This window comes from Periplaneta americana, chromosome 3 (assembly GCF_040183065.1).
Source record: "Periplaneta americana isolate PAMFEO1 chromosome 3, P.americana_PAMFEO1_priV1, whole genome shotgun sequence".
Taxonomy (NCBI): Eukaryota; Metazoa; Arthropoda; class Insecta; order Blattodea; family Blattidae; genus Periplaneta; species Periplaneta americana.
Window position 1 is genome coordinate 142,762,640 of NC_091119.1, and position 15,420 is coordinate 142,778,059.

The window sequence follows — 15,420 nt, forward strand, 5'->3', positions numbered from 1 at the left end:
CATATAATCCTGATTTTAATGCGAATTCCACGGAATTCTACTTCTTACATTTTATGACAGTTCATTTCAACAATACATCATTGTATTTTCTCAAAATACAAAGTTTTAAGATAGCCTAAAATCGTCCAATACATAACTGCCTAATTTCATAGGTGGTGCAAAATAAGGAGGTTAAATAAGCAGAAGTCATAGGCCTACTCCTTAAATGTCTACGATTTTTATTTCAGTGATCTGTATCTTCCATAAATTTCACACGAATATTATTGGCAATCATTAACATCGTCCTCCAGCTTATCATAAGTATGTAAAAAGTAAGTCACAGGATAGAGAGTTGAAACCGATACTGAATCATATGAAATAAAGTCTTTTAAGTTGAATTTAAAGATATCATAAACGCAAGATAAATAATTATGGAGGTAGTTGTAACAATAAAGTAAAATAGAGTCAAAGAGGCCGTGATCGAGTTCACTTGTCTTATTACAAGCTAGAATTTGATTACTTAGCGTGTTCATTGTTTCCTATTTTATTCTGTGAAGTTCCATGCTTTTTTCCGATTTTGTGCATGATGTTTATCCGACTGATAATTTTTGTTAAGAGGTTTAAACGTATTATTTATTGGCGTAATAACAATAATTATAAATTGCTTTCAAATAAAGATGAAGACGAAATCAATAGCGATATTTCTGTCGCATAAGTGAAAATATCAAATCAAATAACATCAAGTGGAGAAAATGGCGGAAATTCCGTACTTCGACGAAAGTACTAAGTCAGATATTACTCTTACGATATGTGTGCTGGATAATGTTATCAAAATTCTGAATTCATATGAAGATCGCAGCATCCCGTATATGGATTTTCTACACACCATTGTTTCACGTGAGGTAAAGACTTTGCATTTAATCAAATATGTATTTCCCATAGTTAAAATACAAAACAATAATTTGTCTTCGCTTTTAGGTATTACATTTATGCAGCTCCAAACAATGTATAGGTTATGCCGGTAGTTTCCTAGTACCCGGTACTCGTTACATAGGTCATTTTTATGTTTACACAGTGGCTTCTTTCTGGAAAGAATTTTAATAGTTTGTTACTAGATGTGATTCTAGACAGTTTGTAATATTTTCCTGGTCCAGGGAAAATATACATCTTTTATGATTATACAATAATGGCTGACTTAACACCCTATGTAACGAGTATCGGGTACTAGGAAATTTCCGTTATTTATGCCTATGTAGTCAATGCAAATAAGGTACTATCTCAGTTTTAGCTATTAACTTTGCAAACTTAGGCCTACAATGATTCAAAGGAACTAACAGGAGATATGACAAACCAAAAGGTTCATGCAACGCTCGGTTATTGTTGACTTGCCTGGTTGTTATAACCTAATGTGTTATATTTTTCGTATTTCAATACTACGACCTGTTTGACCTAAATAAACTTCCAAACATTCACACGGAATTTGGTAAATTCCCAGAATTTTGAGTCCCAAATTGTCTTTCACGGGTTTTAGGAAATTACTATTTTCATAGGGAGAGCAGAAATAAATAATTATTTTCATAGGTGGAGCAGAAATAGTTTTTATGTTGGCTTTGGCTAATCTTACACTAATACAATTCGTGATGGATCTAACATTTGGAATTTTTGTCAAAGAGTTTGATAGGACCAACATCTCAGCTAGACAGTCAGGCTATTGGGAACGCGTATTTTATAGAGGTCAGAGAAATTAATTTATTGTCTTCATGATGAAACCTGTATGGGTACAGTTCCGAAACGTTGGACATGTTAAGTTTCAGGACACGGTGAAATACCCAAAGTCATTTCTGATCTCATTCGTCGATTTTTTATTTTAGTAGGTTATTTTACGACCTTTATCAACATCTTAGGTTATTTAGCGTAATGAATGAGATGAAGGTGATAATGCCGATGAAATGATTCCGGGGTCCAGCACCGATAGTTACCCAGTATTTTCTCATAATAGGTTGAGAGAAAACCCCGGAAAAAACCTCAACCAGGTAACTTGTGCCGACCGGGAATCGAGCCCGGGCCACCTGGTTTCGCGGCCAGACGCTCTAACCGTTACTTCACAGATGTGGACTCTCATTCGTCGTAAAAGCATAAAAACGCATATTAGAAAACAAATTAATCGAAATAAATTATCCTACAAACGCTTTGTCACAAAAGTCATGGAATGTGCAAGGGTCCCCTCGTATCCTGTAAGGAGCAGTAAGTTACCAGAATGAACTACGGCTTAGTCGACACGTGGCCCGTTCTATCCAGACTGACAGTTGTAGGTTGTGTGACGAGCACTGGTTTATACCATGGCGTGAAAATAAACCCCGCGTGAAGCAAAGAACAGAATATGAGCTAATTATAATCTGCGTGCACCACCTTCTTGATAGCCTGAAGCAAATACTTTGTAGTGAACAGTGGGGATGTTCGACGTCAGTAAAATGCGTAAGGCTAACACGAAGCTTTCTTTTTTTTATGAGTGTTGCATTTTCAGGTTCGAATCTCGTCAAAGGCATGGATTACTTGGCTGTCAACACAAATAATTTAAAGATGTTTTTTATTTATCTTTTCCAGACATGTTTTCAACAAATAGAAAACTTTTTTTTTAAATGTTTCAAAAATGTACAAAGAGAACCAAAGCCAAGCATAAACAGCATTTGCTTAATGGTTTAAAAAGTAAAAATTATATAATGTTCGTTCATACAATGAATAGATTAATATAATGGAGTCATGTATATGATTATGTCTCGTGACGAGAATATTGTATGAAATGGAAATATAAAAATTGGAAAATTATCCTTTGAATAGGTGGAAAAATTCAAATACCTGGGAGCAACAGTAACAAATATAAATGATACTCGGGAGGAAATTAAATACAGAGTAAATATGGGAAATGCCTGTTATTATTCGGTTGAGAAGTTTTTATCATCCACTCTACTGTCAAAAAATCTGAAAGTTAGAATTTATAAAACAGTTATCTATATTACCGGTTGTTCTTTATGATTGTGAAACTTAGACTCTCACTTTGACAGAGGAACATAGGTTAAGGGTGTTTGAGAATAAGGTGCTTAGGAAAATATGTAGGGCTAAGAGGGATGAAGTTACAGGAGAATGGAGAAAGTTACACAACACAGAACTGCACGCACTGTATTCTTCACCTGACATAATTAGGAACATTAAATCCAGACGTTTGAAATGGGCAGGGCATGTAGCACGCATGGGTGAATCCAGAAATGCATATAGAGCGTTAGATGCGAGGCCGGAGGGAAAAATACCTTTGGGGAGGTCGAGACGTAGATGGGAAGATAATATTAAAATGGATTTGAGGAGGTGGGATATGATGGTAGAGACTGGATTAATCTTGCTTAGGATAGGGCCCAATGGCAGGCTTATGTGAGGGCGGCAATGAACATCCGGGTTCCTTAAAAGTCAGTAAGTCATGTATGCACATTGATCTAAATTATGTTCCTTTTCAGTGCAAAAGCGAATCAGACAAGAATTTTGTGCATATAAGCACAGAAGTATTAATGAATATATTCAAAGTCGAGAAACTTCTGAAAATTTTGGCGGATGAATATTACACATTCACGAACAGAGGAAACAGAACAGACAGAGTGATAATTACAGGTAAAACTACACATCACAAAGTAATACTGTCTCAAGCAATCTATATGTAATTATTAGCATAAATGAAAAGTTTGCCAACAATTTTAAATATAGACAACTGTATTAGCACAGTCTAGTATATACAGTCACGAAGCTCAATACGTAGAGAATATGCATCCATAAATAGTTGCTAACCACTAGGATCGCTACTATCGCCTCGTCACAGATAAAGCGAAATACTACCGGCACAGTCTATTGTTCTTAGTACCCTCAACAACTCAAGCTTCGTGACTGTACAGTATGTACTAGACTGTGGTATTAGGTTGATAGATTAGTTTTTAGCGTTATTGTTTGTCATCACCAGGCTTCGGCCTAAGGACACAGAGTAACCAGTATGAGGTTTAGAGTACATGGAGTATTAATGGCGTCATGACCCGTGTGGGGTGACTGCAACAGCACAGGTGGGTTCGTAATGTGCATTACCGTTGTGTGTATTGCTGCTTGGCTGCGGTACGCGTAACAGGCTTCGGCGTAGGGACACCTGATTGAAGGTTACAACTCACATTAATACTTTAATGGTAGACATTTATTATCTACACTAGGAATATACTGTATATACTGCATCTGTAGAGGGTGAAATATATTTTGTGCCGTACTATGACGGACTGTTTAAATGTTGAGACACGAAGTAACGGCGCGCTCCATCTCCCATCCCACTCGACCAACACAACATATCGTTCGTGCGCTCTGAACTTCATGCGTTTCTGTGCCCAGGACCGAAGCCTGGTCATCACAACACTGAATTGTTAGGAGATTTTTTTATCGTTTGTCATTTGTTATTTGGAGTTTTGTGCTTGTAAATACTCCTTGAATTTTGCGGGAGTAAGTTTGTGCTATTTGTGGGCTAAAGAAGATGGAGAGTCAAGTTGAAAAAAAAAACGAATACTTCCGAGATATTCTTCTGTTTAATAGAGGAGCAAAGGCAGCGGAGGCCAAAATTTCCTCAGTACTGAGAATGTTGAAAACATAATAGGCTATAGCCAACAGAATCTCGAAATCAGATTTTTCCCAGTATTCTCTAATGTGAAATTAAAAATACGTTATCAGACGTTCGTATTTCATTCCCATTTTAATAGCAACCTATTCTTGTTTATTTATTCGACATACAAGAACTTTTTTTTTCAATTAATCAAGCTAACATTCTGCCTCCTATCGGACAAAATGTTCTTCAAACAAATTTCGGTCGTGGTGCACATCATACAATGATGGAGCTCTGTGAATTACGTACCTGGTGCAATCACTATATTTAAGGGTAGATTAAGGGTAGATGAGTACCTTAAATCAATTAGCCATGATAATGAGGTGAACAGTCAATAAATACTAATATTGAGTTAATAATAAGTTTGGTAGAAGTTTAATATGTTACAAGGGATTTCCCGAGTAGCCTACGGTAAAGATCACACAACGGATGCTGTCCGCATAAGCACTGAAATGAAGCTTTGTACTAATTAATGGTTTTTTTGCGTATGCATATAAAAAGCTTATTGCACGCAAATTGACCAAATACGAGCATTTCTTTTATTTCGGTCGTATTCATACTGCACTAGGTCATTTCGCTTGTCCTTGTAGAAGGACACGCCACGGTCTGCATGGTCACGACAGAACATTTATGTAATTGCTCTGTATCAGCTACAAGTGGCTACTTTAACATAAACTTACTTCACGTACATCACAGTCATTTTTAGCAGTTATATGAAATATCTTATATCGTTGCCATTAATCATTTCACTAATAACAATAGATGGCATGATGATGAAACACACTACCTCATTATACGTTTTACTTTTTCACAACAATTCAGTCCATTTAGAGTGTTTTAAACGGTTATTTAACGACGCTGTATCAAGTACTTGGATATATACTGTAATGTTGGTGGCATTGGTGGTGGCGAAATTATATTTGACGAGATGAGTTCTTGAATTCGTCATGGAATTACCCGAAATTCTTCATACAGTTGGGATAAATATCGGAAAAAATCAAACCAAGTAATAAGTATAATGGGATCCTACCCACAGCCAAGTGCAACCTGGGAATTCAACTCGCTGCAGATTCAGATAAGCCGGTAGCTTTAACAAGTTGCCAGTGACATCATCGATTAAAGTTTATTCTCTTTAACTATTAATCCAGTGGTTCCCAACCTTTTTTTGACTGACGACACACTTTACTGAACGCCCACGATATCACGACATGCTTATTTGCTTTTAATAATAATAATAATAATAATAATAATAATAATAATAATAATAATAATAATAATAACAAGTACTTTTCTTCTGGAGAAAAAGGTGGTGGAACTCTGTGTAGATTATTCTATAGCGGACAGGGAGATGATAACTGTTCACTGCACGGGAATTTTGTCGCTTTTAAGCTCCTTTTCGTCCAACTAAGACTTTCAAGGTCTAAGCGGAGTTCAAAGAAAAATTATATTAAAAGCATAGTTATTCACACATATTTCGGTTCCATGATGTCGGAACGCCTTTGCGTGTTCCGCCAGAAAAAAACACTGATGATATTCGTAGCATCGGACATCCAGTGTTGTAGATAGGTCGATGTTAACACGCAATCGAAAATTATTAAAAAAAAAAAGCAAGCAGCAACTTGAGTGACATTAGAAAAAAACAAACGTATGTGTCAAAAATCCCAACATATCTATGCTGAATGCTCGATAAAAGATTTTTATTCTCGTTTTTGAAAACTTATCTATTTAAATTAATGTGAAGTCTGCGCTTGGTGGGTTGCACAGAGTTTCTTTATACGTGGCCTTATGGTTGATAGGCCAATACGTAAATCATCTTCAGGATGCAACAGTCTATTCCTTTGTTTAGATTTCACTATTTTCATGATAGAAAATGCTGATTAACGTAAGTATGACGTTGAAAACGGCAGTTTTAAATCTCTTTTTAGTTTATTCGGTACCATCGACTTATTTGACAAAACATTTCCGCATGTAAGACACTCGGGATTTTGTTTTATATTCAACTCCACGTCACATAAAACCATATTGCAAGTACTCATCACAATATTAACGAAACGCTGGGAATTGTCGCTCACATTATTTGAATTAGCACTGCTGTCATCTAACCCAGAACTTGATTCAGATTATATTTTTCGAATTAAAAAGTTGTCCATGATAAAATCTAAATAAAGCACTTTTAATAAAATAGTCGCACTATCACACACTATATACTGAAACCGGTCAATATATTCTACCAATATTCTAAACTGTTTCTAAGTGGGAAGAGTAAACGAATTATTAATCATTGTTGCAGGTGATCACTTTCACTGGAATTATCGCCAGGCAGAAAAATTAAACTCAGCATTGTTGCAGGCGTTTACGTTTCATTGGTAAAATCTGACTCAAAATAAAATATGAAAGTCTTTGTTGTAACTAAAAAAAATACGTTGTAAAAAGACTTTAGGTATAAAATTTATTTTTCAATTAAAAATTTTCTTGATACATTCATGACACTGCGCGATACACCGGTTGGGAACCCATGTATTAATCAAACGACATAAAGAAATAAAATTAATTCACTAGACACCTAAATAAGGCGTTACATTTTTGTTTTCTAGATTTATCCTTTATAATACCAAAAGTATATTTAACTTCGTTAATAAATTGCACTACTCAAACAGATAAATGCGAGTAATTTTGCAAATTTAATATAAAATGTTTATTTTATAGTAAATCACCCCCAGTATTACTTTTTTGTTCACGGAATTAGAAGTGATATAAAAATATTATTGTTTTATAATGAGATTCGAAATATATACGGTTCCTTTCACATAATCAGCAGTACTGTCAGTCAAACTACCGTAAATCTAATTGGTTCTGTACTTAATATTAGTGACCGCTAAACCTCTAAGAAAGCTCTACTCTTTCTGATACCTATCAGTGTGTAGGATTTTGTCCCCCTAGGCCAGCTATGGGGACTATAAGCAAAGTTGGGAGGGAACGTTTCTACCCACCCCACATTCGTTTGATTGACAGGCGAGGGGTAAAGCAGCTGTTTTGCTAAGGCAAGTGCAGTGGTGGATTCGACACACCTTGCGCATCAGTAATATCTCCGCTCTTATTTCTTGTTTCAAAATCTTTGCAGTATTTTGTTTATAGGAAGTACACGTGTCATACAATAATAAATTATGACGGCCACCTACTGTCATTAGGCAAATTATATATTTTTCAATTGTATAACTACTCCTTTATCATGTGCACAAAAAATTCTTGAACTGCCTTGTGATCGACATAATAAAGTATTTCTTTTTTAAAAACAATAAAGAAAAAAGCAAAGCTCCATTGTCATTTAACTGCACAATATAAATTGTTTCTTTTTAAAACTAATAAAGTAACTAAGCTCCATTGTCATTTAACTGGAAAACATATTAAACACAATATAATGATCAACAAAATCAATTGTTTCTTTTTATAAATACTAAAGAAAGTAAAACTAAGCTCCACTGTCATTTAACTTTAAAACATATTAAACAAAATACAAGAGATATGAATGAAACGAAATACTGCTGTAGGCCTATACTGCTGGTTTTCATTTTTTGTTGTTGATTGCCCTCGAAATTTCTTGTTATTAACTAAAAAGGATATATTTGGCTCTAAAATAGAACAACTCAACCGTAATACTGAAACTAAATGCATGTCTGTGATCCTAGTCCTGGAGATACTTTTGGTCATATTCATTTTGAAAAGAAAAACAGCTCACAACAGTAAGTTGAGCCAAACATAGATATCATACGCATTGCAAATGTGCGCAGATTAGGGAATTGCTCCTCTGGTAGGTAATCCATTTTTTCCTAAACACTTTAGTGGCGTGCTCTTTTGCACCTCTATATAGTGGCTCTGATGCTTGGGTAACATCAAATACAAATGGATTATTGAACAGACACATCTCCATGTCCATTGCAGTTCTTCTGAAAATCTTTCTTCAAAAGAGAACGCATCAAGTAGGCCTAATATGCACTCAAAGTTTTAAATAACTTCAGTTCCAGATAGGCTACTTAATAAAATAAGTATCTAAATCCTGAAAATACCATAAACATATCTTATTTTGTATCTTTTCACAAATATTACAAAAGTAGCTTTTAAAACTCTAAATAAATACTTGTAAGATCACCGAAGTACGCTTTATGCTTCTGATCAAAGTGGCGTTTAATATTGAAGCGTTTTATATGCGCAATTTTAAACCCACATATTAAGCAACAGACTTTCTTCTTTTTGTAAGTAACAAAAAATTCTTTCTGCCGCTCTTCCTGAAATTGACGTCCCGAGATCGAAGCCATACCCACCACTGAATGAAGCGTGTCTAGAGAAGCACCGGGCGGAGGAGAGAGTCGGTGGAGTTGGGGTAATGCGGCTTTGAGTGCAGTGGCCCTTCGGAACCATTTTTCCCCATGGCTGGTTGCCCTAGGCTGTATGATCTTAAGAGTAAAATCGTAACGAAGAGTAGAAATGATATTTATAAAGGTCTATTTATTATTCTGTTCTTTGGGAATAACTGAAGTCCATCCCGGAAAAAGGATGCAACATTAGATTCTTGAAATGTGTAATGCAGATGGGAAAAGTAATTTTAAATCATTTATTTATAACAGTAAACTATTGCATTCAATGGCTGAATAAACTTGTATCTTTGCTTAGTCAAATAGTTGCGATAGTAAATATAGGCCTGATGAAATATGTCCCTGAAATTTTATTTATTTATTTATTTATTTAATTATTTATTTATTTGCTAATAATTTTAACATAAAATACAATATAAACAAAAACAAAACTTTAGCTCGCCCCTGAAAGAGTAGAACTCGTGCTCAGGGGCGGATTCCTGAATTGAAATTAAGAAGTAGGGGAGAGATGGGTAGTATCGGACATTGGGTAATATCGGACAGTGAGTTTCTTTCATCTACCACCAGATAATAGTACCTGAATGACATGGCTACGTTTCTGTGATGTCGCATACAGAAACGTAACCATGTCATTCAGGTACTATCATCTGGTGGTAGATGAAAGAAACGCACTGTCCGATATTACCCGATGTCCGATACTACCCAACTCTCCCCTATAGTTTTCTTTCTCCTGAAACTTGACTTCCAGTTTTATTGGTACATCCTTATTCCGGAGAGGTCTTCAAATTTTCTTTAGATACAAACTGTACTTCTTCCATTCGTCACTTTATTATACTTAACATATAAATTACGAATGTAATCGTTTCTTTGTCATCATCATCTTCCCAGAATGTATTATGCCATGTGGCCTATTACAGACTCGATCAGTCTTTTTACAGGACGTTCTATTGATCTTTTCCCTGGTGGTCTGTAACGGAGGGGATCATTTTTGGGACTCCACTGTTAGTCATTCTGTTGACATGGTTTAACCATTTTCTGTCTGTGTTCCTGTATATTCTAATATTGATTCGATCTGGAGTTCACTGAGGACGTCTTCATTCCTCTTGTGATCCTACACTAACTGGGACCACAAGAGGAGCAGGATCGTTTCTTTGTTTTGGGCTAAATTGTTATTGTGAGTTTTCAACCCTCAGTGCCCATCATACTTATACAGAATGTGCTAGAAATGGCACACACAATTTGCTAAAAATGCAGATATTCCTTTAAAAATTTTTACTCACCACAATTCTGGTGATAAAAAGTGTGGCATTTTTTTCATGCTGAAGCATAAATTCCGTAGGAATAAATTCCTAAACACTTTTTATATTTTCCACTTCACAATCATTTGTTTAATCTTCTTCCTGATACTAATATTTTGTCAAAATTTAATCCAAAATTGTGATTATTTTGCACATGTTAAATATGAGTCTTGAAAATATACAGAAGTTGTAACTTTAATAATGGCAACTATTTATTTATTACGAATATACAAATGATACATCTCTGAAACTTCTACAGTCCTTCAATGTAGTAACCAGCATTGTCTACAACTCGTTGCCAGCGATGTGAAAGTCGTAGTATCTCTGTAGCAGCTTTTATTCTGTTGATGTTTCTGATGGACCGCCCCACTGCCTGCAGAATATCGGGAACAGTCTGGAATCGAACGTCATGAAGTGGTTCCTTCATCTTTGGGATTAAGTCATAATCACAGGGGCTTGAGTGCGGTGAATGTGGTGGATAGAAAAGCACTTTCCATCCCCAAAGACGGTTGTAATCTCCTGCTATTATGAATTTATTTAGTACTAAGCTTTGTGTTCTACTGAATATTATTGAATTAACATTAACAAGATTTGGTGCAATTGGCCAAAAACTATAAATATTCAAACACATTATTGAAATCATTTTATAATCAAATACGCATTGTTGAAATTATTTTACTTACTTTTTCATTATTTGAAACATTAAAAACAGCTAATTTTTATATTTTAAGATAATTTATATTTTTATTTTAAACTTTAAGTAGGCCTATCATCCAGCAGTGGCTCATGTACCACTAGTGGTACGCGTTCCATAGGTTGAGAAACGCTGGTCTAGAAGAAGTTTCTGTACTCGAACACAGATAAACAGATAGACAGTCAGACGCACGTTCTAAATCACTTTTTTCGGTAATAGGCTTTAATTTGCAAGAATATTACAGCTTAGTGAATTACATTTATGCTGAAATAAAACATAAAGTGGAAAGTTATGGAAGTGGAGCCGTAGTTATCCTGAAACAAATTAATCCACGTGGAGTATATTCCGTTAATTTGGATGGGCTTCAACCCAAGGCTTCACCGTGAAAGACAGATACCCTATTTAACGCTACAGTGAACTCAGAATCCAATGTCAATTAAACAAAAAGAAAAAAGAAGAAATTATAAAGAAAATCTTAAACCCTCGTACATGAAACATTCAAAGTGGTTTAAGGAAGTTTAAATTCTTCGCTATGAAACACACTTCTCCACACCGCCACATCACAACAAGAACGAGGTCAGTAATATAAAACTGAAAACTTCGAACGGGAACTTTCAATGAGGGTTACTTCTTTCGTCGAACCAATTACGACGACATGATGGTTCAACGTCCTACAAACTACAGGTTTAATTCATTAAATATTCACTGCATAACAGGCCACTATCTTCCTCACGATCAATAAAACTTCTAATTTTTTTCGTTAATGTCGCTGTTTTAAGGAACAATGCATGTAATCATTTTTAACTCTCTAACGTTGTTTTAATCTCTGCAGAATTTTCTTTAAGAGTAATAGGACTTAGACAACTGAAGCAGAATTGCTAAGTAACTTTCGGCGTTGGACCTCGTACTCATTTCGCCATCATTAATTCACATATCATCATCATCATCATCATCATCATCCATATAATAGCCCGAGTTAAGTTCACGGTACGGCGTGCTGTACTTGTACAAGAGCGCTGCCGTTCTGCTACCCAATCATTCGTAGAATAGGAGTGGTAAGCACAATAAGCTTCAGGCTGCAGTGCAAGCCTTCGGGTCCCTCCTCCGTACAAGAGAGAGAAAAAAAAAAACACTTCGCATATTCTATATCGAGCAATACCTACTTTTCGTAAACCACGGATTCGCGAAATACGGTTTTTCAGCTGATAAAGGAAAACATTTTATATATCAACCAGTTTCAGGTCAAAATATGGTAAGATTAAATTCGCGAAATAACGCGAAATTTTATGCATATGCGAAATTGTTGTTTTAGTCTATTAGCTTATTCAAATTTGGTGTTTCTAAGAAACTTTGTGACTTCTTCATGAATTTTAATTTAATGTGCCCAAATATTGATATTTATGTAATTACAAAATTTTGAAGTTAATATTCAATCCATATTTCAGTACAGAATTTTGAATGCAATATTCGATTCCCTTGATGATATAGAACTCTAATCTCTGTATGAATAGATATACAGCAGATATATTTTGCATGACGAGAGTCAAACTTTTTTAATTTGAAACAACGCCGAATTTATATTTTTTGTACGAAATAAAACCGAAATTAAGCAAATTTTTGTTCAGAAATTTAATATGTACATTCACTGTAAAATAGGATGCCTATCTATATCCAATATGGTGAAGTTTTGCCACTCTGAAATTAGGGTACCACGGATACGACAGAATGTTCGGCACCACAACGAACACAACCGCCATATTTTCCATAAGCATTAAAGTAAAAACACAGTTGTCGCTATACAAGTAACTAGCGCAATGCAGATAGCAACTAAAGCTCTGACAGTCTGTATACTACTTATTTTACGTAGTACATTTTACACTGATGTCAGGAACATTTTGATCGGCCATATCTTTTACTGAAGACCTAACTTTCCAAAGAGGCTAAGCGCCAATTTTTCAAATTTAATTTTATCCAATCTAAGGTAAGTACATCCATATGAGAGCATCATACCACAGTCTAGTATATACAGTCACGAAGCTTGAGTTTATGAGGGTACTAGAAACAGGTCTATAATGAGGCGATAGTAGCGATCCTAGTGGTTAGCAACTGTCTGTGGATGCATATTTACTACGTATTGAGCTTCGTGACTGTATATATACTAGACTGTGAACATACTGAATCGGTTCTGTCGAAGCTCAACTTCAAGTGACTCATTCGTGCGCAAAAATATGGAGTAGGAGGTATCTCAACTTAGTTTATTTGGCAGTATGTTTTTAATCAATATCTGAGAAAGCTGTTTTTGGCGCTTAGCCCCTTTGGAAAGATAGAGCTTCGATTAGCAACCAATCAACTTGAGTACTGTTACTGTATATGCAAAGCAGTCCTACTTCCTTTGGTTTAAAATCATATTACAACACCCGGAACAGATACTATCAACGTTTGTGTTTCTCTGTAAAACGTGTAACGTTGTCAAACAAAGAGAATCGGAACACAGATGCTACTACTTCCGTCCAGTTGAAGTCTAGCGTAAAAATAAAAGAGATATGGAGGGATCTCCGCATGAGTTCGGGACACGGGACATATTACACACCGGGTCTATAAATATCCAAATACTGTCGATATCGAAGTAGTTCCCCTCTGCTGGCCAGCTTCCAAATTCCTACAAACATTACTGCGTAAAACTTAATCTAACAAAAACCGCGCACGTTTGTAGTTTCCTGCGTGCAGATGCAGGAGGCGTGACCGAGCACACCCCCATGTGCCCTTGGCTCTGATAGGCTGGCTGGACCGTATCTCTACTCTTGTTGTTTCCGGTCAACAACCACCCCACTACAAAATATTTTCATCTCAGTACTATCGTCACGTTTCTGTTATTGCGGCCTTAAATTGCAGGTTAACCATCTGTCCCTTCCAGTGTATACAAACACCGACATTGCATACGGATGCGACTTATTGCCGAGTTTAGTTCAACCCTCGGTGAAACTAGATAGACTGGAAACTTTATACTTTATAAAAGAGTCCCCTTACTTCCTTAAAAATAGTTTTGTCTTCTCTAGTGATGAGAAGATTCTTGCACTGTGAGCATGTGCTATGCAAGACTGAAACGGCATACATACCGTACTCCAACCAGGAGAAAGTCTCAGGGGAATGAGACGCAGCGGGGTTATGCTGTGAATGAATGTTATGTCATTAGATGTCATAAGGTCACACACGTGGGTAAACGCATCTCCATTGGCTAACTCTCAAAGCACAGACGATAACACTGATACACACATATTTATACTATCCTAGTTACAAAATTAGATCACGGTTAATTTCCTGGGGTGCTATTCATAGCCATTTCGCTAGCCCGCGTTACGAGCGTGCTAAATTAGCCCCGGCTATCGACTGGTTACTTGTACAGGATTCATATCATATCACGTCTCTAACACTGGTTTATGAATACGAAAAACGTTATTTCGCTATCATCCACCGGAAGCCCGCGCTAAGAATGTCTATGAATATGGCCCCTGGTCTTTTAATCTCTCCATACAGGAAATAACATATGCAGGAGAGCGCATGTTTTTTAAACTGACGTTACAATGGTAATATTATCTATCTACTTCGCTCCAACAGATGACGCAATAGTAAGCACATTCCTTTCACAGTTAATCTCCTGGTTGGAGGGCTGAGGATCCCGTTAGGGATTAGCGACTTGTTTCAATGGTGCAAACAAAGTGAAATGAATTACGTAGGTCTATATACGAGTAGGCTAATTTTTTTTTCATTTTATTTATTATATTCCATAGATCTTACATTAGCAATGTGGATGAAGTCAAAATTTTACAAGATTACAATTACAATTTTTACAATATTTTACAATTTTATAATTTTCTACAATTTTTTACAATATTTTGGCTCGATGTAGTAGATGAGGTGAGGCCCGAGGATTCGCCAAAAGATTACCTGGCATTTGCCTTATGGTTGGGGAAAACCTCAGAAAAAACCCAACCAGGTAATCAGATCAAAGGGGGTGAATTGAAGTGAGGCCGAAGACTCGCCATAGACCATCCGGCATCAGTCCCACAGATGGGGAAAATCTTGAATACCGGTACTTTAAACAATGAAATTATTTATACTGCATGTCTTTTTCTTTGATTTTAGATATCTCAACTCGGCCTAAAAATATCAGCACATTTAAAAAGAATATAAAGTAGAGAGATATTTCTTTGAAAAGTAAACTAAAATAAAACACGACAGTATTTTTATATAAAAAAAACCTCTAATAATGGATATAGGCTATTCGCTATCTCATAAAACCTACCTGCGCGTGAGGAGAAGAAGAAAATTAATTGGGATGCTTCCTCTCTCGCTACATTTCCACTTGCAGCTACCTTACTCTCACCATAAAGTTCTTACTGTAAG

At 35.9% G+C, this 15,420-nt stretch overlaps 1 protein-coding gene across 3 annotated transcripts in view; it reads left to right on the top strand.

Moving 5' to 3' along the window:
- The first annotated feature begins 536 nt into the window (after nt 1–536).
- Nucleotides 537–15,420, top strand: part of LOC138697152 (cilia- and flagella-associated protein 99-like) — a 52,194-nt gene continuing 37,310 nt past the window's right edge. For all 3 annotated transcript variants that reach the window (XM_069822728.1, XM_069822726.1, XM_069822729.1), the window contains exons 1-2: nt 537–881; nt 3,486–3,636. In XM_069822728.1, coding sequence (XP_069678829.1) covers nt 732–881; nt 3,486–3,636 — 301 coding nt within the window. In that variant the 5' untranslated portion in view covers nt 537–731. The remainder of the gene's footprint in view (nt 882–3,485; nt 3,637–15,420) is intronic.